At 43.2% G+C, this 22,108-nt stretch overlaps 1 protein-coding gene across 2 annotated transcripts in view; it reads left to right on the forward strand.

Moving 5' to 3' along the window:
- Window positions 1-3,316: 3,316 nt before the first annotated feature.
- The window catches only part of SMAP1 (small ArfGAP 1), a 388,489-nt gene continuing 369,697 nt past the window's right edge, over window positions 3,317-22,108 (forward strand). For both annotated transcript variants that reach the window (XM_088471186.1, XM_088471189.1), the window contains exon 1: window positions 3,317-3,680. In XM_088471186.1, coding sequence (XP_088327312.1) covers window positions 3,563-3,680 — 118 coding nt within the window. In that variant the 5' untranslated portion in view covers window positions 3,317-3,562. The remainder of the gene's footprint in view (window positions 3,681-22,108) is intronic.

Genomic DNA, 22,108 nt, shown 5'->3' on the forward strand with positions numbered 1-22,108 from the left:
AGGCGCACGCTTGGCACTACTTTGTTGATGCACGTGCGGCTACTGCGCACACAATTCACAAACACAGAAAATAATTTTTTTTTTGGTTTGGACTGGAGTGTACTTTCGGGGGTTACAGCACCCTTAACGGTCAAGCCAGCCGGCCCTTTACTTATGACACAGGCGCACGCTTGGCACTACTTTGTTGATGCACGTGCGGCTACTGCGCACACAATTCACAAACACAGAAAATAATTTTTTTTTTGGTTTGGACTGGAGTGTACTTTCGGGGGTTACAGCACCCTTAACGGTCAAGCCAGCCGGCCCTTTACTTATGACACAGGCGCACGCTTGGCACTACTTTGTTGATGCACGTGCGGCTACTGCGCACACAATTCACAAACACAGAAAATATATTATTTTTTTAGCACTTGGGGGGAGCACCCCTGATGGACAGAGCACCCCCTGGACAACACTGCAGCACTCCTTTAGGACTGGGACACTGCACAGGACTTTGGAGTGGACACAGCCCCTATGGAGAACTGACTGCACAACACAGTCCAGCCAGCCCCTATGGACTTTGAAGTAGTGGACACAGCCCCTATTAACAACAGCAGCACAGCACAACACAGCCAGCCCTTATGGACTTTGAAGTAGTGGACAACAGCAGCACTACACTACACTACACAGCCCTAACTCCCACCCTCCCTCTTCACTGTCCACAGCCGAGTGAGAAAATGGCGCCGACGTGGGTACCTTATATAGGATCCAAAACCCGCGAGACTCGGAAGGCGGGATGATGACGTTTTGCCTCGATTTCAGATCCGAGTCAGGCGGGAAAAGTCGAGCCTGATTCGGATCGGACTCGGATCGGGGGGGCTCGGGGGGGTTCGGATTTCAGAAATCCGAACCCGCTCACCCCTAATATATATATATATATGTAGAGCAAAATTGAATGGCACTCCTGGACTAAAGGCCCCCATACATCAGAGATTGATTGCAGCAATCGTGCAATTTGCAATCGATTGTGTATAAAAATCTTTCCCTTTTTCAATCGATTGCAGATTGCAGAGATGCCACAATCGATTGAAAAAGGGAAAGATTTTTACACACAATGGATTGCAAATTGCTGCAATCAATCTCTGATGTATGGGGGCCTTAATATGTTAAAAAATAAATCACAGACTCAGCTGGTGCAGACTATCTGCACCAGCTGAGTCCGTGATTTATTTTTGAATGAGTGCCATTCAATTTTGCTCTGCCTGTCTATCTGCTAGAAAGAGCACCCTGACAAGTTGTGGCTGTTAGGAGTGAGCGCCGGACCACGTAAGAAATATATATATATATATATATATATATAGTATATATATGTGTATATTTGTAAATGTATATTTATTTAGAAATAATTCAAAACTAATATCATCTCTGCCAAGTTTTCTGTTTGTCTGTATCTTCATTCCTTTTGTGCTAATTTAGCCAAATAAAATATTGTGTGTGTTTAAATCTCACCATATAGGCAGAAGGAGCTAGGTGAAGGCACGAAGGGCTGCTTGTTGCCTAATTCTGGTGTAAAATTTATCATGTTAATTATTCCTAGTTTCCACATTAAATGGAAGAATATAAAGATTTACTCAATGTTCCTGTCTACAAATCCTAATATTATATTGGTTCACCAGACTTATTTGGCCCTATTTACTACAATCCTGTTAGAGCAGAGCGGGAGTCGGGGGAACCTAGGGAAACCCTGGATAACGACATATCCAGGTGGCGTTATTATCACAGGGCTTCCCCTGGCATTTTTTCACATTTTATTTTTAGTAACTCCGGCCAGATCACATTTCCCCTTACAATTATGGGAAATGTGATCTGCTTACTACAAATATGTGATAATTAGGGTTTAAAATCTACTCCAATTGCCCTTTAGTAAATTTGTGAAACTAAACTAATGTGAAAAGGGTGTGAAAACACCCTTTTTTCACTTTATTTTAGTAAAAAAATAAAGTTAATAAATAGAGCCCATTGTAACAGACAACCTAGGGGCACCAGACAGTAAGCCATTTATCACTGGCAAATAACCGTTTTTGTGGTGGAAAACGAGAATATCTCTCATTAGTAGCAACTTGTAATGTTCTGGTTTAGTTGTGGGCCCTGGGTGGTGACAGGAGCAAACACAGAAGCAGATTTAAATAAAAAGGTAGAATTTTTAATGAGTGGCTTAGAAAACATGGGAATGGCAAAAGCAAAAGTCCAGGTTTAACACTAAAGTGCACTTGATTACTGTAGTGAGGATAATGGGAGAATGTCCAGATAGTGGCAGATAAGAACAGTCCGGTATGCAGGTTAGTGAGCTGAAATAAATACAGGCAGAGGTAATGAGTCCAGCTGGGAGTGAAATGGAGGCAAGGTGCAGGGTGTCAGCAGGCTCAGGCACTCAGGCAGGGGAAAAGGTAGTGGAGGTTGCAGGGTAGTCCAGCAGGTTTTAGAAGTTGACAAACAGGCTGGCAGGTAACGTTTACACAGGTAACAAGAGGTGAGCACAGAGAACTCCCTCTCAGCTAGGCTGAGATACACGTTGCACTGGCAATGATGGAAGGCTCTGGACCTTCTTAAATGCCCCGTGCCGCGCAATGACTTGATGGAGGGAACACATGACTCACCTGGATTGGGCAGCTGAATCACATGGTCAGAAGGCAAGATGGCGGCGCCCATGCCAAACGGAACGGAAACACCGCCAGGCCTTATCAGCCCTCAATGACAATGTGCCCGCACAGAACCATGCACAGCCAAAGCCCCTTGCCAAACACCAGCGCCACTGCCAGACACCCCCCGCCATAGTGACCTCACAGGTAATACCCGCCGACCACCATGCCGAGAAACCCTGGCCATGACACTAGCAACACACCACTGACCCACCTTACCTACTACTATACCCAGTACTCAATTATTATTTTTATTCCACTGCATTGAGCCTATAATGAGCAGAAGATGTGTATGGGGTGGAAGAGGTGATGTTCGAGGCACACTGCCCTGTAGTTAGAAAGGTAGGTAGGCACACTGCCCTGTAGTTAGGTAGGTAGGCACACTGCCCTGTAGTTAGGTAGGTAGGCACACTGCCCTGGCCCGGAGTTCGGTAGGAAGAGGCATGGGCACACTGCCAGCTCGGGCCAACTGATCCGTCTCTCGGACACGTCAGAAAGGTGTGTCTGTGCGTCACTCCTACACGTACCTGTCAGCGGCAAGCCCCGCCCACATACCCTGTCACAGCTGAGAGCCCTGGCGATATAGTGGGCGGGGTTTGCGCAGGAAAAGGTGGAGCCATATGCAGTGTGAGTGACAGAGTGATGCCGGTAAGCGCCTGATTGGCTGGCGGGGGCGGATAGCGGCGGCGTTACGGTGTGAGGTTCCCGGAAGTGGCGTGTGTGCCCGGAGCGGTGAGACTGAGCCACAGCCTGTGTGTGTAGTTTATCCGCGCTGTGTGTGGGCTCTGATTACCTCCACCCTGTATGCGCCGTCCGCCGTGCAACCGGCCCCGCAACCGCTCTCACCGCCCTGTCACACGCATCTAGCTCCACCACCAGCAGGCATGACCACCCGCTCTGAGAGGGAGAAGGCCCAGAAGCTGAACGAACAGCACCAGGCTATCCTGTCCCGCATGCTGCGGGAGGATGACAACAAGTATTGCGCTGACTGCGAGGCTAAAGGTAAGTGCCATGGGGCCACAGGGGGCCCTAACACCTTGCACGCTGCTTGCACTTCTACTGTAACTACAACCCCCACCATCTCCCCGCTGTGATCTGTAAGGGTATGCTGCGGCCAGTAGTGACGGGGTCTCACCTGGGCCAGCTGCTATGGCATTTCTGTGTATGCACCCCATCTGGCAGCTTCCCATCATCACACACACACACACCCTGTCATGTCCTCACACATTGTTGGGCACTGCTGACCTGTTCTCCCCACACAGTGCTGGTCACACAGCTTGGCCTGATGTCAGGTCTTGTTATCATAACATACTGCTGGGCCTCCTCTCTCTGTGTATAACCCTGGTTATTACATGTTGTAATGTGCCTGTTTTACCTGGAGCCTGGAAGTAGGTCACCCTCTCTGTTTCTCTGTGTATATGGTTCCTACAAAGGAGCTCAAATAGCTTTGTATGATCTGTATCTGATCAGAACCCCAAATTTATGAGGGTTTTTATTTTATCTGGGAAACATTCCTAATGCTGTGTATGAATGCTTTACTTTTTTAAATAAATCTTTTAAGAGATAAGTAAAACCTATGCACCTCTTTGAACAACCCAACACAAATCATGATCACCGCAAATCAGGAATTTAATTTCATCAATCAGTCTGTGGTTTCTCTAAATGTTTACTTTTGAATCATATGTATTCAGTACTCTTGAATTACTTTGTTTTAATATGAAGAGAAATCGCATTTCAAAGCAGTCATGTACGCTTTTACTTTGCCCATGTTATTTTTCAAAGCAATTTATAATTTACTAGGTGTCTGTGAATTAGAGGGGTCAGCGCAGCTGCCATAGAACACTTTCAGCACACTTTTATATTGGAAATCCAAAGCTACTGGTTGTTTATTCATTGATGTAAACTATGCAAGACAATTCATATGTACTCATTACAAATGAAACATATTAAGATGACTTTAGTTTAAATGCCTATTGTATAACAGAAATGAGGAATGATATGTATAGGGGTTACTTGGACAACATAGGGTTGTTGCAAAAGGTTCTTCTGTGAATGTGACTGGGGCAGTGTTGTGATGGGAATGTAGTCAAATGATAAATCAGACTGATTGCTGGAAGAAATGGGTGAAAAGAGGCTTCTATGGAACTTGCTGGCCATACGCCTGCACGATTTCAGGCCGATTGCCCCGATTTTCGACGAGTCTTACGATGGATCCTGTGAAAAATCGTGTACTTTTGGAGTAAGATACGATCTGATGCTTGCTCCTAAAACTGATTGTACGATCAGATGTGCAGCCATATGTTCCATCCTATCGTGTGCAGATAGTACCATTTATTTTGTGCATGCGATGCATCGTGCATCCATTCAAGTAATTTCAATTACTTTATCCCTGATGAGGGCGTGAGGCACACGATCCATCCTACAACAAAATATGCAGCCGGGACTGCCAGGGAGCTCCGGGGAGTCGGATGGTGAATCTGATCTGATGCTGGTCGCGCAGGTGTATGGCCAGCAATAAACTGGTCTTAAGTTCATAGATCCAACTTTCGGCTACAGGCTTGTACAATCCCTTCAGTACCATAGTAAGAGTGTCAAAAGCTCAATGTTTTTATAAATAGCATGTCATAGAACAGTTAGGTAACTATAGTGCGTGTACTCGGATATGGGTGTTTATATCATTCCTCTAATTATAACTGTATTGATGATACAGCTACTCTGTTATCTTAATAATGCAATAATACAATGAGAAAAATACTCCCTTTTTAATTATGGTATTTATACATACTGATTATCAACAAACATAATATTTGTAAGGTAATTAGTTCTTTACAATCTTGTAAAATATTTGACACATCCCAAAAATGTTAGTGGTATTCTCGAAAGTTGATTGTGACTGTAGAAGTGGTCATTAAAGAGTTGATTTATTAGTGTTAATATTAACTGCTTTATCTTTAAATCTACTAGGACTGTAAATCGTTTTTAATCAATTACTTTTGTAAACTCTGACGCTTGCACATAGGATATAGCAAATCTCTGGCTTCTTTCATGAAGAGTTAAAACTCAACAAATTATCCTTTTATATGTAACTGTTTTCATTCTAGCACCCTGCACCTGTCACAACCCCTATCAGATCCCTATGAGTGTGACATCCAGACAGGAAAGAGAAAACTGCATGAGTTGTGATAGGTACAGGGTGCTAAAATTAAGACTAATGTAGTTATTTTAGGAATTTTTTCAACTTTTTTTTTTCTTCTATTTATTACATACTTAAAGATATTACAATTTTCATGATGAATCCAAACATCCAACCTCTATAAAGGCTAATGCTGGGCATACACTGCAAGATAAAATGCCTGTCAGACCGACAGACATTTTATCTGGCCGGCTGCCAGCCGCAGATGTCGCCGGCATACACTGAGAGAAATCTCACAGTGTATAGCCCGACATCTGCGCTCCGCCCCCGTGGGAGGAGACATTTCCCTGTTCCTTCCTTAGGAAGGAACACAGGAAATGTCTGTCTGTCGGCCGCGCTGGGCATACACTGCCCGATGCGACCGACAGTTACTGGGTAAATATCGCATCGGACGGGCATGCTGGGACAATCCAGCCATGCCCGGACCGAGCAATATTTAACCCTTGGTCGCCTCCCACCCCACGCTACAATTATCGCGGCGATCCGCCGGATATCGGGCGGATCATCCCGATAATTGCAGCGTGTATGGCCAGCATAAGTAATTTAAACCATGCATGTAATATGTTTTGTTTTCTTCCTTATTGCAGAAGACAAGCCTAGGTACCAGCAACATTTAAGCTCATGTTAGAGCATGCTCTGGCCCCCCTCTTAGTGACAATTTGAGAGTACCAGGCTCCTTTCCATTTTACAGTTTTAACGCCTGATAAAATGGGGAAAAAGGGCTTGATTCAGAGTTGTACGCAGTTCTGATATTTCAGAGTTGAGCAATTATCAGTAAACTCTGCACAGTGTTTCTTCCCAGAAATTTTTTCCCATCTGGGTGGCATCAGTAAGTAGCTGGGTGGGGGCCTTCACAATAATGTTTTAAATTCCTGACCTTTATAATGATTTAAACTTGAAATAACACTTTATATATTCTCCTCTTCTTCTTAGAGGCCAAGTCGTCTGCAGCTTTTTAAACAGCCCTCAGATACTGGCACCTATTGCAGGCTACACAGAATATATTTTTTAAACAGCCCTCAGATACTGGCCTCTATTGTAGGCTCCACAGATACTGTCCCCACTGACTTGCTGGCTACACAACATATTTTTTTTATGCAGCCCTCAGATACATATTGCAAGTTGCAGGCTACACAGAATGTAGTTTTTATTACAGCAGCTCTACAGATACTGTCCCCACAGATTTTATTTTATTTTTTTCCAGCTCCAACCACAGAGAGTGGACACAGGGTCTACACTCTCTAAATAGTTCAGGCAACTGTTCCCGCCTGGACAGTGCGCCTGTGCTTTTATACAGGGGGAGGGATCTTTGCCCTGCAGTCTGACACCGCCCCTGCACTGTGATGGACAACGTTTCTCCTGTCCCGTTGTAGTGTCCCCTGCTTGGCACTCTCCCCCGCCCCCAATGCCACTTCCCCTGCCCGGGCACCTCCTCTGTCCGCATCCGGCACCTGTGATGGATTTTAAGGGGGCAATTGTAATGAATACAGATTATGCTTGGTTTTGTATTTAATACAATTACCTCTTTAAATCCAGCATTCAAAGCCGCTGAAGATGCAGTAGCTTTGAAAACGCTAATTAGTAAATGTAACTTTGCTGTTCAAAAAAACTCTCCCCTGCAGTACTCTGATTCAGAACTCACAGCCAGTAATATGAATGTATAATCCTACAACAACTGCCCTGAGTCTGCAAGGCTGTGCAGGGCAACATATTGTCCCTCGAGCCCTTCACCTGTGGCCCCCAACTCATTCATGGCTTGTCAGATTTCTTTGTTATGAAGAAAATTTAAGCTGCTCTGATGTATCCTCAAAGCTATGTTCCAAACCTGTGCATTAATGTATTTAAATGTAATTTTATGGAATTATATTTGAATACAAAAAATGGTTGTCCACTTCAACGGGGTATTCCCATAGTCTTACTGAATGCATCAATCACATAAAAATATTAATATTGGAATTGCTACAAGAGTGTGTTAGCTATGCAGTATCTTGTGTTATAACATAAGGAGTGGGCAATGTAAACCTGGTATGTAGCACGGGATAAGTTCAATATACCAACAGCGGGGATTCCGGCGGTCAGAACGCCGGCATCCCGACCGCCTGAATGTAGCAGGGGAGGGTTAGGGTTAGGCACCGGGGAGGGGAGGGTTAGGTTTAGGCACTAGGGGGAGGTTAGGTTTAGGCACCGGAGAGGATTAGGCTAGGGTTAGGTATACTTACCTCGAGCCGTCGGAATGGTAACCTAGTCATAATGCCGGCGTCGTGATTCATTCCGGCGTGATCCTGTACGCCGGCATCCCATACCCAACCCATGTAGTACGCAGAGATTGATTAATAATGTTACTTTTGCAGAGCTCAAGTGAGTATTCCTTTAATGTCCAGAGATGGATACAAATATATTTTCTAGCTTATGTTACCGTATTAAAAATCAATATAATCTTTGTCCTCCGGATTATACAAATCGCACCGCTTTATAAATCCACTTGAAATAATTGTTGCAGTTTTTCTGGAGTCAAGTTAGATGTATTCTCTCCTGTGGCTAATAGCACAATTGCACGTAGATAGAGCCTGACCAGGGTCCTCTATTACAGCCAGCCCTACCTTTCTCCCTGGATGACCAGAGAATACTCAAAGTATGGCGCTTAGGGCCAATTTCATTTAGCCGCGAAAAGCCGAGCCACGATGTTTTCGCCGCATTCACCTGTTTTTAGGTGATTATTTTTCCATGCGCGCTCCCGCTTAGCTCCATATTCAATTCCAAAAGACGCGAAACTGGCAAAGTCCCTAAGATTTTGTGGAAATCAGTCTGTACCCTAGAAAAAGCTGCGCTAACAGTAGAAATCAATATAGAAGTGTTCTAATAGCCCTAATGAGTGTTTTGTGTTCTTAGTGTCAGAATTGTCTGTTTATATGCTACTATGCATAAGTGCAGAAAAATTATAGAAAGCAATTTCTTTTCCGAAAAATAAGTACCGAGGTCATATTTTGGGTACATGAAAATGGGTACTAGCATATTTGAAATGAAGATTTAAAAAATGTGAAAAATACACCTGCTGCAGCCTCGTGCAATCCCCAAAACACCTGTCCCATCCATATAGCCCCCAAAGTACCAGTCCCCCCACTTTTTAGCCATATTCAACACTTTTTTTTCATTTTCGCCGTGACATGTCATTTTTGGGGTCTTCTCATTATTTATTATTTTTTTTTAAAGATTTGTTGGACTGATTAGTCATTAGAGGGGGGGGGGGGTGTCTAAAGGGTTCTGGACTAAATCCCCACATAGAGAGAACTTTTCTTCTCGTTTGAAAGGGGTATTAATGTTTGCAGGTTCTGACCCTGCCCTACCTCTTCTTGTCTTACCTTTCTTTCTAGAAAGTAGATTTAGATAAAGTATGTATGTGTTTTGCTTTTGAGGGACAGAAAAAAAAAGATGGGGGGGGGAGTGGAGATTCCTAGGTGGTTATGCTGCTTTTAAAACTGTTAATGTTAATTGTCACACTGCTTATAATCCGGAACATAATTCCTTTAGTATCCAATGCTAAGTTCAGGATTTCATTGTATTTTTTGTATAGCATTATGAAATATGGTTTAGTTTTTATAATTTAGCAATACAGTGGACTTTATTAAAGCAAATCAACCTTGAATTGGTACTAGTCTGTCCAGTGCACACTTTGGGGAAGATTTATGTGACCAACTTTGGGACATGTATGCTGCAGATGTAACAACAATTACAATGGCTTATTTTCTGCTTGCACCTCCATGGGCTTGCAAGTAGATATGAGCGAGGGACGCATGCTGCACTGGTGCCTGGCCTTTAACCAGTCCTCTGCAAACAGAAGTGCTCCTAGGTGTAAGAAAAGTTGGAGAATCCGGAGATGTGCACTGTGTAAATGTAACCCCTGAACACTTTAGAAACCTTCCTTTCTTTTAAATAACTTTACAGTTGTTCTCTTTAATGTTCAGGCTGCTTTTTAAGAGGAATTGTGGATGGCCTCCCCTTCCCACAGTGGACAAAATGCGAATAGTAATCTGCTTCTTGATGGAAATTCAGCTGGAAGGTTATAAAAGGTTTTCCATTAAAAGTATAGGACGAGATCCAGCCTCCACTGTCACAAAGCTAGTGTAATTATAAACTTCCTCTTGTGGATTGGAAATGGCCATGCAACATGAGGAACACCACCCGCTCCATCCCAGTTTTACATTCCAGTAGTATTTTACTAAAAATGAAATCCCTAGTGTATGCTCAGCTTCATAAAATGTTGTTGTGTATTGATATGCTTACTTATAAAGAAATGCCTTTACTCCGCCCAATACCTTGTATGGGCTAATACAGTGGTTCCCAAACTTTGAGTTTGAGGCACCCTTGGGGTCTCCATAATTTTTTCAAGGCCCCTCTAAGCCTAAATAATTACTGAACAGTCCCGTTTTAAGTAGTTGGGCCAAAATAACGTAAATATTTTATATAGAAAAAAGAGGAAAACTCTATTCTTACCCATTGCCCCCTCCATGTCTCTCCCATTGCCCCCTCCATGTTTCCCATGGGAAGAAACCCAAAGGACTTGAACAAAGGTGGGTCACTGCACGGAACCTTGGGCACCAGATCCCAACTGGCAGCAGAGAGGCCACACTGAAGAGTTAGAGAAATGGAGTGACAAGGGATTGTGCGTAGGACACTAGGATAGGATACAGGAAGGGCACCAGATGTCTTACCCCCCAAGCTGTGGCGCTTCTGCCTCCTGATATCCAGACACAGCCCGGACGCAAAGCCACACTGGGCTGCACTCCTTGGATAGGCAGCTCTCCAATCCCCTGTCCAGCGGCCATGTGTTAAGCGGCAGTGGGTCTTGACTCCACAGCTGCAGTGGGGTCCTAATGGGGAGGGGAGTCTTCTCCCTGCAGCAGGCACACATCTTCGTCTATCAGGCTGCGGGTAACTGCACTCAGGGTCCTTCACAGCACCCTTCTTTTCGGTGGTGGGTTCCTCGTTGATCTGACCGTTCTCTGGTCTCCCTTCACAGTGAGGTAGCAGCAGCCTCTTGCTTCTCCGGGTGCCGGCTTCCCCCTTCCACCTGTGCAACCAGCCACCGCGGCACCCCAGTATGTAATTTGTTTGTCATGATCCCCTCAATGTACAGCTCTGTTTTAGTATATATGCTCTTTATAATTAATTACCCATGTTACTCATTCTCTCATATGTTTCCTTATGAAAGCCCTGCTGGTTATCTAATTTATACAACCTCGATAACTGATGGCTCTCTCAGCCTGTCATTGCTCATCTACAAGTACCTACTACAGGTTTAGTCTCCCATATACAAATATTCCGAAATACGGAATATTTTCAGCATGACTGAGATAAAGAATTATTAAAAATAAAGTATAAAATGACATAGGCTTTGTGTATAAGGTGTATATGAAACATAAATGAATTTGTTTGAACCACAAAATTATTGAAAATATTGTATAAAATTACCTTCAGGCTGTGTGTGTATAAGGTGTAAATAAATCATAAATGTATTCTTTGTTTAGATTTGGGCCCTATTCCGAAGACATTTCAATATGGTATACAAATATTCCAAAATATGGAATATTCCGATATTCAAAATACCCCTGGTCCAACCAAAGCATTTTAGATATGGGGAGACTCAACCTGTAATACCATTCTTTCCATGGCATAGATCTGTCCTGTCCACATCTGCTCTTATCTCCTGCAAGACTTTATGCTGAACCCACTCACTCATCTCATTCTTTGCATATTAGTTACTAGAACAGGGAAAATATATATATGCCTTACATTACCTTTTTTCTGTAGGCTATTTTCCCTAGTTCTCACTCGATAAAACATGCAACCAAATCGGGGTCCTGCCACTCTGAAGCTCTGGTAGCATCTAGTTAACCAGAAGTGGGTTTGCATGGGCTCTTTGGCCTTGAAATTCTGCATCCATCGTGGCTTCTCTGTAGTGCTGCACAGCAGTTGGAACAGGTGAATGTTATTTTGGCACAGACATAAATAAAAACCATTTTGTATTTTTTTTTGTCTAAACACATTTATATTGCTAATTGAATTTTAGCTGTGCTTTCTTGAAATATACTTTAAACTTGGAGTCACACTTTGTGAAGGTGACATTGTAAGGATGCTGCTGAGTTAGGAGCTTTAAATTGCACTATATGCATATGAGTCCAGAAGTCAGGGAGTTTGAAAATGTTACCAGAACCCTTGAGAATTAATTATGTACGAAGTCTGCTGTCTGATTACCTGTCAATTGTCTTTGGTTTCCTTAGGCCTTATTAGCCATTGTGGAGGGGAGAAAAACCTGAGCTATGTGATTTGACTTTGAGCAAGGACAGTGTATGCTATGTTATGACTTGATTCTGTTTATCCCGACTGCACATGTACAGTTCTCCCCTATGTCACCCTAGTATGTATTTCTGCCAGAGGAGATTGTGTATTTGAAACAATTATTTTCCTAATTAAAGCACACACGATGGAGCCTTAGAATGAATAGGTATCTGCATCTCATGTTTGCTGTTGCGGTGGGTAGTGAACGGACATAAGATACTTATCATGAGCCACTCACCTGGAAAGCTTACTTTTCTTGTTTTCGGTGGTCTAGTTTTATATTAGATAAGAGGGTTCGGATTTCGGAGATCCGAACCCACCCGAATTTAGCAGATCCGAGTCTGATCCAAGCAGGCTCAGGGTTTCCCGCCTGACTCTGATCTCAAAACCGAGGCAAAACCATAGAGTCGGAAATCTCGCGGTTCGCAAGCTTACTTCTCTATGATCAATGTAGTATGTAGGGACCATGCGGTGGACGCCATTTCACTCCTGTGGAAACTGAACAGGGAGGGTGGGTAGTGTAGGGCTGGGAGAGTTGCTGGTGTTGTGCTGTCTGCTGTGTCCTGGGCTGGTGATGCTGTCTGCTGTGTCCATCTGGGCTGGTGCAGAATACATCTGGGCTCTGCTGCGTCCATCTGGGCCCAAGTTCTGAACTCAAACCTAAAAAAAAAAAAAAAAATAGTCAAAAAAAAAAAACAATAAGTTATCTTTTTGTGTAATAATATTTTTTTTTTCTGGGCTCAAGTTCTGGAGCTGAAAAATAATAAGAATCAATTGTCTTTTTTTTTTGTCTAATATTTTTGTGTGTGTGCACGATTGCACGTGTGAATTTTGTAACCGCACCTTGGCTACACTATTGGTGCTTGTGACACTGCTTCAAGACCGCAGAAAATATGGAGGGCTGTCACATGACAGGAGAGCAAGGCCAAGAACCACATGTTGTAGCTGCCGCCAGCAGTGCAAGGCCATCAACTTCCTCGTCCTCTATGAAGGCCCGTGCGCCAGGGCTTAAGTCAAGCCATCGATATGATAAAGCTACTTGTACTGAAGTTAAGAAAAAAAAAAGATTAAAGGAAATTTGCCTTTTAGATAAACAAAAAATTGGCAATATGCCCTTCACTACACAAAGTGGCAAGGTAAGGATAAGGCCTTGGCCTTTCTTTAGGAAGACTGATGATTCTGATAGCCCTTTGGAAAAAACAACTGTGTGCCCTGAGAAATCAAAATCGCAAATACCAGAGGAGTGTTCAAGTGTGTCCGCGGTTGCCATGTGTGAGCCAGACCTAAATACTAGTATACTGGAGGATCCTCCAAGTTCCAACATTTGTGTGCCCTCTGTAAATATGGGGAAGGGCAGTCAACATCTTGCAGACGTAGTCAGTGAGGATGCTTCTGTGGAATTGCACATAGAGGAGGAGGAGGCCATGTTGCCCATGGATTGAAAAAGCCAAAGCCCATTGTTGTCATGCCGGGGCAAAAGACAAAAAAATCCACTTCTCACGTGTGGAATTATTTCCACCCCAAACCGGACAACAGTTGTCAAGCCATATGTAACCATTGCAAAGCAAGAGTGAGTAGAGGGAGAGACCTAAATCACATAGGAACCTCTTCCTTGTTACGTCACTTGGAGCGCATTCATCAAATATCAAAGTGAAGTCCAGTGTCACCTACCTGCTCCCTCTCTGTGGGATCCAAGCGCCTTCGATCTCCAACACCAACACCTGCATCATCATCAACCTCCTCATTCGTGATCGGAAGTAATTTAAAAAAACAATTGCCTATTAAACAGTCCTTTTGATAGAGGAAGGAAGTATAACAGCTGTCACCCAGTTTCACAGCGGATCACTGACGCCATGACGGCTGTGCTAGTATTAGATGGTGAAATAATAAAAAAGTAGGATTATAGTGTGGAGGAAGTGCAAAAGGAGGATGAGGGAGAAATTTGTGTCCTATCTGACTCTAATGTGGATGTTGATGATAAGGATGTGGTTTGCGTAAATCAGCCACCAGTAGCAGCAGTTCTTGCTAATGATAAAAAGAAAGCCAGAAAAGCAACATCTTGGGTGTGGAATTATTTTAATCTAAATTCTGACAACAGTTGTAAAGGCATCGGTTCCATTTGTAAAGCCAAAGTTAGCAGAGGAAGGGACGTTAACCATCTAGGCACCCCCTGATACGTCATTTGCAGCGAGTTCATGCAACTTGTTTAACAAAATTAGAATTTGTAAATTAATAACAAGCAGTCCAGTATCAGCTACCAGCACATGCAATCTCCACTACCAACACCCTCATCCTCAACCTCCTCCTTAATAATTGAAGGTAGTCCTTCCCAAAAATGTTTTGTGGGGGCCCAAACAAACCAAGGTGTTCAGCAATGAAAGTGTCAGTCCTAGTGGCTAAAGTGCTTGGCTTGTTAAACACTGCATGTCCTTTTTAATGGTATGTAGCTGGCGGACCTAATCCCGACAGCTGTCTTCCCGACTGCTTAATCCCGGCAAGGGTTAAATGACAGGTGTCTAGACGCCTGTCATTTTACCAACGCCGGGAGACCGGCGCCTGGCATCCCGACCGAAGGGATGGAGAGCGTGGATAGCTGCATGTGGGTGGGTTTGGGTTGGGTTAGGTTTAGGGTTCCCGGGGGGGACTTAGGGTTAGGCACCCCCCCCCCCGAGAGGTTAGGTTTAGGCTAGGGGGAAGGGAGGGTTAGGCACCCCTGGGGGGAGGTTAGGGTTAGGCACCCACCCCCGGGGGACTTGGGTTTAGGCGGCGGGGAAGGGGGGGTTACGGTTAGGCACCCCTAAGGGAGGGTTAGGAGGTAGAATACGTCAGTGAAAACTTACCTGGGGACGATCAGGATTTTCATCTTTGTCGGGCTGCTGCTGTAGGGATTTGAACCGCCAGGCATGGGTTCGGCGGTAAATCATACCGATTCCCTTTTTAATATCCCACATAAGAGTGGGTGGGAGGGACAATTCCATCTTGCACTTTTCCTTTACATTTGGCACAGTTTGGGGCATTGCCGACTGACATTATTATAGTTTATTAAACTGCCATCCTGTCTGTCGCTGCTATGTGGCAATGTTTCATAGATCTCTGATATTTTTTTAAACTGTCGTGCGTTTGTTCTGCTGCGCTGTTGCGTACTTTAGCCAGCCAGCTCGCTGCAGCCTATGGCCTGTATAGGTGAAAATTGTGAAATCAATATTGTGAGGTGGTTAAAAATGCTTAGAAATGCCTGAAAATGATTGATATTAAGGTTAATAATACTGTAGGAACAAAAACAGGCCCAAATTTATGTGGTTTTAGCTGTTTATATCACTTTTTTTTTTTAAATACAGATCCAGAGCCAAAATCTAAAAACAAAACACCAAGGAAGAAATCCAAAACCAGATTCAGATCCAAAACCAAAACACATCTGTTCTAGCAAAAGCAGACTAATGTTAAAATTGCCTAAAGTGGCAATATGTACAAAACACTTATTGCATTGTAAACATACTTTTGTCCTCATACACTCTTGCTGTAGTCTCACCAAACAGCCCCCCCTTGGCACGCCATGCCCTGTGTGGCAGTGCTAGCACTGGGTGTTTTTTTTCGCTCGAAAATGTGTCTGAATCTGTGTACGATGCAGCAGCCGCTGCTTTTTTCCACACCAAGTTCCGTTGTGCTTCGTATATGTACAGAGTCGGTCGCAAACAGAGATGCAGATTCCTTGTGCATCCAAGTTGCATCTCCTAGTGTATGCTTGTCGCATTACATTGTGATTAATGGTGGGTACACACTGGGCGATATTACTGAGCGATTGCATGATTACGACATCGTAATCGTGCAATCGATCAGTAATCGTGCACTCTTATGTCGGAAACGACCATCGATGCGCACTCCCGCTGGTCGTTTCCAACATTGTCCATCGCCTGAACATGCAGCACAATCTTGACGACCTCGTCAGGTTGCTGCATGTTGGGGAATGGGGGAGAGAGCCCGGCGCTGAACGATATCGTTAGTGATTTCATTCAGCGGCTGTGCCCAATGTCATGAACGACATTGAGCACAGCCTGCCGGGGACACACTACACGATATCGCTCAGGGAGCATACCGTGTAGTGTGTACGCACCTTAAGACTCATTTTTGGGCTAAAAAGATGCTCGGTGCTAGCAGTCTCATGGGTCTTGTTCCACATGGCATATTGAGGCTAGGTGTACGAGTGCTGAATTGATTTGGACATTTTTCTCGCTAGGCCAGGCTAACTTCCATTATTTTTGTATGCATGAATTTAGGTCTTATTCCTGCAATTGCAGAAACTATTTAAACGTGAAGTGTAAATAGAAAGTCTTTTTAGGAAAGGTGCGTATCTCATGTTAAGTGACTTTTAGCTCTCGTCTTACATTATGTTGTTAGTTCCTAATTTTATGTTCATTATGTGCAACAAATTAAGATGACCTTTTAAGATTACATTTAGTCAGTGTATAATTTCTTCAGCACATTGATCACATGCAACTGTAGTTCCCATAAAAGGTATGACTGACACATCATCCAATCACAGTAGTGTTTATATGCAAATTAGTCACACAGCTTGAAAATTTATATTAAATAGCTATTTTGGTTTTAATGCCACTAATGGACTGTTTTTTTAATCACATTGCAGTGAAGCAGAAAATCTTTTATATACAAGTCTATTAATTAAACCCTGACCTTTCTCCAAATAGACGTTAAGAATGGCTGACTATTTGGGAAAGGGTTAATAGCCAAAGCCAGGGAATGTGAATGCAATGAGCCATTGAAGACTGGGAACAAAACAGAACTTGAGAAAAGTGCTCGTACACCGCAAAATCTATGGGGAGGATTTACTAAACCTTCTAAAGAAGTGGTGGTGTTGCCCATAGCAACCAACCAGCTGTCTATTAATTATCTAGTACATTCTATAATTTGATTGCTAGATCTGCTTGGTTATTATTGGTAATACTTTGTTTTCTTTAGAAGGTTTGATAAATCTCCTCGTATGCTCCTATTGATTCTGTAGCAGACACACCTACTAGGTAGAAGTCTGTCTTCAGAGTAGGACAGTGAGGGGGTGATTCAGAGGCGAACACTGAAGTCATCGGGAGCAAGTGGCCGAAGGTTTCATTTGTGCCTGCATACCGATGGTTACCGCACAGAGATGTAGATTGACATTGCATGCAGATCTGCATGCAATGTCAAAGGACATTTCTGGATGGTAACTAGTGGGGTGACTACCAGACGCAGACATGTTGGTGTCAGCGACTGCATCTAAAGACGCAGTTGCAGTGACACCAGCGGCCATGATAAGTTGGACATTCTGCATCCGCCACAGTGCAGGTGCAATGTCTGATTGGTGGATTTGCACCACAGCCTGTGGGCGTCTCCATGGGACGCCCATCGGCCGTGGAATTAGAATAAAGACGCAGTAGTGGCTGCAACAAAAGATGCAGCTGCTGCTGCAATAGCATCCATTAACCCTAGAATGTTTCACATTAATCAGTAATAAGTCAGAGCTTCTTCCGTTTTTGGGGCTGAGGCTCCATTTCATCTGACATGGTAGACTGGAGGCATTAAGCTAGTAGGAAAGTCTTCTCCAGGAGACTGAGTTACTCTAGGATTGCTTAACCATGGTACTAAAGTAATGCTTACAAAGGCATTACTTTAGTGATAACTTATAGTTGGAATGGAAAACAATTGAATTGGTATTTAAAGTTTTGTAGACAAAGGGTCCTCTTGCATGACTTGTTTTCCATGTCCTAATAAAGTATATCATCCTCGGACATTGATGTTGATTATTATTGATCAGCAACTGCTTGAAATGGGTTGGGCTCAATAGTGTTGGCTTTTGTAAAGCATCTGTTCTGTCACCTGTTGTGGTGAGATACAGATGTGTCCACATACATCTTACTTCCTTGCCCGTTAAACAGCTCTTCTAGTCGCGCCATGCCGTGGCGTGACTGTGTAGCACAGAGCGTCTTTTCGTGCAACTTTTTACCTTCAAATGCGTCTTTGCAAAGTGATGTGAATAGGACACACAACCGCTTCTAAAATATTCAGCATTTCTATATTCCGTGTGCGACATACAGATACATTGCAACTAAGACATATTTGAAGGTAAAAAGTTGCACAAAAAGACACTGCACCACAGAGTTGCACGGCGATCATACTTTGTTTAACGCGACTTGTAGCGCACAGAGGTAAGATGTGTGTGGACACGAGTTGGGGGCACTCTGGATCCCTGTGATCAGAATCCTGACGCCGGCATCCTGACTGGGTTACAAGGCCGACACCAACCGGTATGTAGGCTAACCCTAAACTTAACCTCCCCCCCCCCCCCCTGCAGCCTAAAACCTCTGCAGTCTAACACTAACCATCCCCCTAGTGTCTAACCCAATACTTGGCGTCGGAATGCTGGCGCCTATATTCTAACTGGTGTCGGGATTCCGGCGCCGGCATTCTGAGCAACCGGTATGCTGACCGCCGGGATCATAACTACATCTCGTGGACACATCTGTACGTATTTAACTCGTCAACAGCATCTTGAGTCTCCTGCAGGATAATATCACTAATGCTGTACAGGGTGTCTGTTAACAGTTGATGCATGACAGTGCCTGGTGCGCTAGGCTAGTTTTTCCTGTTTCACTTATTGGGCAGATGTATGAAGCTCTGGAAAGTGTTAAAGTGGAAATTGATAAATGACCAGCCACTCAGCTCCCAACTGTCATTTTTCAAACACCGTCTGTAAAATGACAGTTGGGAGCTGAGTGGTTGGTCGTTTATCACTCTGCACGTTATCACTTTCCAGAGCTTCATACATCTGCTCCATTGCCTCTTCTGTGCAGTCTCGCTCAGTAAATATGTACAGTGTGTACCTACTGTAGGTAATGGAGCTCTTGAGTTACACATTAGCTTCTATCAAGCATGCTCCCACTTTTTGCTTTGTTTTCCCAGTTTTGCACCAGTGTTAGCACTTTTTTTTTTCTTTTTTTCCTCCTGGTTTTCTCGATTTGCAAACAGCCTGTATGCAGGGATATCTGCAATGTTAAGGTATAGTATTTCCTCTTTTTTTCCTCCTGGTTTTCTCGATTTGCAAACAGCCTGTATGCAGGGATATCTGCAATGTTAAGGTATAGTATTTCCTCTTTTTTTCCTAGTTGGATAGAATTTCCTCTTCAGTTTTGGTTTTTTGTTGTCTGTAGCTAGTTTTTTTTTTTTCTTTTTTTTTTTACCTGTAATGTGATTACAACATCATTTCAAGTACAACATTTGTCAGGGAATTTGACCATGAAAAGAACAGGTAGAACCAGAAAATATGACCGTTTGAAAGTGGAAACACTGCTCTGCAGCGCCTCAGGTGTTCTTGTTTTTTTCTTTTTCAGCTTTTTCAATGTGATCTAATATTATACAATGTCATTGCTGCTTTGAATGCCTTTTATTATTCAAGTGCCACTTGAAACCTCTCTCATGGAAGAAAAGGTTGAAGATTTGGGGGTTTTGATATTAAAAGCATTGATCTTTTTTAAATTTTGTTCTTTAACCCTCCTTGAAGCTTTTACAAGCTGATGCTTTGTATATAAACTCATTGGCCTCTAATGAAACTTTGTAATGTGTATGCAACTGTTTACTCCCCATTCTCTTTGAGTAGAAAACAGACGTATGAAGTCTCTGTAGTGAGATGTGTGCAGAAAACATTTTACAACTTGCAATCTGCATTCTATTTATTGTAACTGAATACTATAGCTTGACCTTTAAAAAAAAAACAACAAAAAAATAGATAGCCCTCACGCATAATTTTTGCACTGAATATCTGGTTAGTGACTTGCATTTTTCTTAACCTTTATAATATATTTATAAGATTTTTGAACTTGTTGACCATGGGGTTTAGTGAGGATTGAGGAGCTAGTACTTAATAGGGTAACGTTTTGTAGTATAAAATATTCTCCCCTCCAACCTCTTCCTCAGTTTTGCTTGGCCCCAAGGATAGGTTGAAGAAAAATAGGACCGAGTATCCTACTCGCACAATCAAATAAGGGAGGGATTGTACTGTCCACCAGATGGACTCGGAGAAAAAGATTTAATGGTAAGTACCAAAAAATCTTATTTTCTCCTTCCTCCATCTGAGGGACACTCCTTGACCAGGGGATGTACAAAAGCTGCCCCTAGGGAAGTGTATGCTGAGCTTTAGCTGAACACAATACTTTCCGTCCAGTAGAAGCATCCCTGGACGCAAAGTTATAAAAAGCTTTAATATCTTGTGAATTTAGGAACAGAGGACAGTGCAGCTGCTTTGCATAACTGCTCTGCGGGAAGTCCATGTCGCGCGTCTCATGAAATTCCTACTGAATAAGTGAAATCAACTGAGATCCTAGCTTGGTCGTCAGCTCTCTGATAATGCCTGCTAAATTTTGGCCCTAATTCATCTAACTATAGTCTGTTTGGATGCTGTCCAACCTCTTTATTTTTTTTTTTATTTTTTTTAGCATCGTAAAGGACAAGCAAGCTATCAGTTTTCCTTTTATTGGTTGTTCTCTCCAGATAAATTCTTAGCACTCTCACTATGTCTAACAGAGACGACTGATCCTACTCCCTTGTTTTACATGATTTACAAAATTCTGTATTACAACTTCTTGTTTAAGATGAAATGGCGACACCACTTTAGGTTGAAAAGAAGATGGGGTACATAATACTACCCTATCTTCAAGATAAAGACCATGACTAGTTGGGTACAAAAAGCCCAAAAACCTCATGCATTGACTGGGCATAATCTTGAATGTTTGCCAGTTAATAACCCAGCCATGGGACCCCCACTGCCTTTAGCATCTTGTTGAAGAGCCTCTATTGAATCTGCTTTGAAAAGCAAATAGTCTAAATAGGTAATAATCATTAATGAATGCCTTGACTTTTTATACAGATTTGAGGGGCTGTGGCAGTCACGTGGTGTGATCACATGCTCTGCCTACCCGCGATGACGTCGGTGGGGTACATTTCCGAAAGAGGATCTATCCACTTCTGTGTCAGAGGCAACAAGGACACATTAAGGGTGACCGGGAGACAGGGGACGCAGCGCATTGGGGTGTGTGTGTTGGGGGGGTGGGGGGGGGGGGTGAGTGCGAACTGCCAGGTGGTAGCTGTTTCTTGCTGGGCGACGCACCCGCAACATACAACCTGGGGAGAACACTGTTTGTATGTATATGTTTGTATGTATATGTTTGTATGTATATATGTCATTATGGAGTTGAGGAGCCTGTGCAAATTCTGCTAAAAATATTTTTTGTCTCCATAGTTCATAAACAGTCTCTAATAGTGTATTTGTCCACAAAAAAAATATTTACATACATCTAGTCATTTTTGGCTTGAGGAGCCCGCACACTGCCGCGCCAAGTGTCAAGCGTCTGGTTTTTTCTTTATTGCTCCACTCCCTGGTGTCACATTGAGAATACATTTCTCAGTTTCTGTCTAGGTGACTAAGCTATACAATATTGAAAACACAATTCAAAATAATCCCGTAGTTTTTGCGTGATGCCGAAACAAATCAAAAATTTAGAATTTTTTTGCCTCATAGTACATAGGCAGTCCCAGGGAGTACATTTCTTCAAAAAACATTCTATGTACAGGCACAACCATTACAACTTTATTATGTATAGATAGTAGCTAAACTAGTGCTGACCTACTCCTTCAGCGCTTAATTTAAAAGAAGGGGTTGGAGGGGAGGAGCTTATTTACTACAAAGTGCTAGTTACTCAACCCTCACTAGACCCCATGGTCAAGAAGTGTCCCCCAGATGGAGAATGCAGAAATGCACTTTAGATTTGCTTAAATCCAGAGACCAGGGACATAATACAGGAACCTTGAGCGAAACAGAGGTTGGACAGCCATTTTGGGTCATTAGTTGAAGGTTTATTCA

This window comes from Taudactylus pleione, unplaced genomic scaffold (genome assembly GCF_031769625.1).
Source record: "Taudactylus pleione unplaced genomic scaffold, aTauple2 ptg000015l, whole genome shotgun sequence".
Taxonomy (NCBI): domain Eukaryota; kingdom Metazoa; phylum Chordata; class Amphibia; order Anura; family Myobatrachidae; genus Taudactylus; species Taudactylus pleione.